Below are 2,427 nucleotides of genomic sequence, written 5' to 3'. Positions count from 1 at the left end.
AACTTTTGATTGCGCTATTATGGGCCATTAGATTCAGCATCATTTGTAATTATATAAAGCTGAAATGCGCGATATATATATGCCCATTTTAATAGAGTTTTCTCTTTGACAAGTAGAATATTAACGAAAAATGTACGATCAGTACAAAATAAGCAACAATAAATGTAACAAAATTTGTCAGAATGTTAATTTTATTAATCTCAAATTATTGTCAAAATAAAACTGCATATAAATTGACATGATATAGTCTAAATATCCAGCAATGCTTGAATAAAGACTTAAATGTAATTTAATAGATATTACTTAATCTTTCAAAAAATAAGGAGGACAAAGTTTGTGTTGTGAAAATTACTGAGAAGCAACGCTCAGTCACACCTGGGACTGAAAGGATTAATTACTCACATTTCTCAGAAGGTAATTCTAGTTAAACGAGTATGAAATCGAGGGATTTTCTCCCCAAACTCAGTGCGCGTCAATTTTCACTAATTGGCACTTTGTTAACCCGATGCTAATAGTATCCATTGGTCCACAGACCAATTCGCCCGTTCTAGGATTATAAAATACTCTCACAAACATTATCAGTAGAAGACTTGACGTTCAATTCTAAACATTAAGGTACATACATATTGTTGACTCGAAGATCCATCCATTCAGTACATTCACTACATTCTCACAATCCTTTGCAGACAGAAATTCCTTCAATTCTGGAATTCTAATAAAGTTCCCGTCGAGAAAGAAGTTTCTCAAATCATGCCATACTTACGTGACTAATAAAACAGTAGTCGAGCAGCTTGATTGCGATCTTTTTCTATCGTGACTTAAAGTACGTGGAGGTTCTCGCAATTCTTAAATTTGCTATCTTCTTTGCCGAAAAGCCAGGTCAGCATCTGTCTGGCTTTCATACTGGCGCGCACGACGCCTCTAGATTTGTACCAATGAGCACTACCCTCGCTGCCACCGCTGTTTCGATTCTCTTGATTACTCTGGACCACCTTTAAACGGATCTGATTGAGTATTCCAACAAGGAGCTCGTCGACGTTGTGATTGATGCCCACCGACACTTCGATGAACTTCGCACGGTAGGTACATGCCAAGCATTTCCCATCTACAATGTATAGTCCGAAAATTCGAGATAAAGGATTACAATTAAAATAGAACAGTTTTTAAATTATTATTGTTTAAGTCCTCTATTGCTATATCTTTAACAGAAATATAATAATAAAAATACTTAAAAAATCTTTATTCTTTTTTTAAATAGAAGAGTCAAAAAATTAAGATATATTAAGTATAAATATGGTCTTTCAGTCTTTTAGAATTTGTCACTTGTTAATAATAATAATGTAAATATATAATAATATTTAATAATAATATAATTATATAAAACATTTTATTTTATAACAATACATTCATGTAAATTTTACAACCATAAAAAGATTAATTATCTGAAATAGACATCATATGCAATACATGCACACTGAAAAAAAAATTACGAAATTTGAATAAATGATTGTTTAAGTAGTACCAATAGGACAATTTGCTTACAGAAAATAAATATTTATTTGATTTAAAATAATGATATTTAAATTAAGTGTATTTTTTTTAATTAAACAAATATTTATTTACTGTAAGTGTAATCCCATTGGTACTATCTAAACAAATATTTATTCGAATCTCGTGAATTTTTTTCAGCGCACGTGTACGTATACAGAGATACGGTGATCCTATTTTTATTTTAGAATTTACCTGATATACAATATCATGTTAACTGAACGTTCAATTTTATAAAGTGTCACAAACCGTGTCTATCCATGAAAAAAATGTATGTGTAAAAAAGAAAGATGTTCCGCCTCTTACCCTGGGGCGAAACCACTCTGGAACGAACCAAATCGACCTTATTCCCGACCAGAATAGCCGGTCTACCACGAAGAAGATCTTGATCATGAAGTCGAGCGAGATATTCTTCAGCCCTTTGAAAGGACGCCTTGTCGATTACTGAATACATTACGACAAAGGCGTCTGGCAATGGCATTTTTTCCAATTCAATCTGCACAAATCAAATTTGTTTACTTACATAAAATAATACTTACATAAAATAAAAATTTTATTTACTTATGTACTTTGAAAAAATAGAATAAGTAAATAAAATTTTTTTAGATTTATTTAATCACTTTATAGCATTATATAATAAGTAAAACGTTTATTCTCTCTTCTTACTTTAAGATTAATGATGTTTAAGAATTTAAGCTCGCTTTCTTCACCATTCAGCATCACGAAAACGGATTGCTCACTTGGCACATCTGCAATGTGAATAAAAAATAAAAGTTGAAGATTCTCGAATGCTTTTACAAAGAATTTTCAGATTCAACATTTTAAAACGTATGCGAAGAAACAATAATAAAAACAATAAATACATATCATACAGATATA

The 2,427-nt window shown here is 30.9% G+C and overlaps 1 protein-coding gene across 3 annotated transcripts in view; it reads right to left on the bottom strand.

The window, feature by feature from the left end:
* Window positions 1–332: 332 nt before the first annotated feature.
* LOC108756635 (GTP-binding protein RAD) overlaps window positions 333–2,427 on the bottom strand; it is a 38,920-nt gene continuing 36,825 nt past the window's right edge. For all 3 annotated transcript variants that reach the window (XM_018500602.1, XM_018500603.1, XM_018500604.1), the window contains exons 5-7: window positions 2,215–2,297; window positions 1,855–2,044; window positions 333–1,105 (exon numbers count right to left, since the gene is read on the bottom strand). In XM_018500602.1, the coding sequence (XP_018356104.1) occupies window positions 819–1,105; window positions 1,855–2,044; window positions 2,215–2,297 (560 nt within the window). In that variant the 3' untranslated portion in view covers window positions 333–818. The remainder of the gene's footprint in view (window positions 1,106–1,854; window positions 2,045–2,214; window positions 2,298–2,427) is intronic.

The sequence above is a fragment of the Trachymyrmex septentrionalis genome, unplaced genomic scaffold, assembly GCF_001594115.1.
Source record: "Trachymyrmex septentrionalis isolate Tsep2-gDNA-1 unplaced genomic scaffold, Tsep1.0 scaffold129, whole genome shotgun sequence".
In the NCBI taxonomy this organism is placed as follows: Eukaryota; Metazoa; Arthropoda; class Insecta; order Hymenoptera; family Formicidae; genus Trachymyrmex; species Trachymyrmex septentrionalis.
The sequence above is the reverse complement of the archived record's forward strand: the minus strand, read 5'-3'. Positions and strand labels throughout refer to the sequence as shown.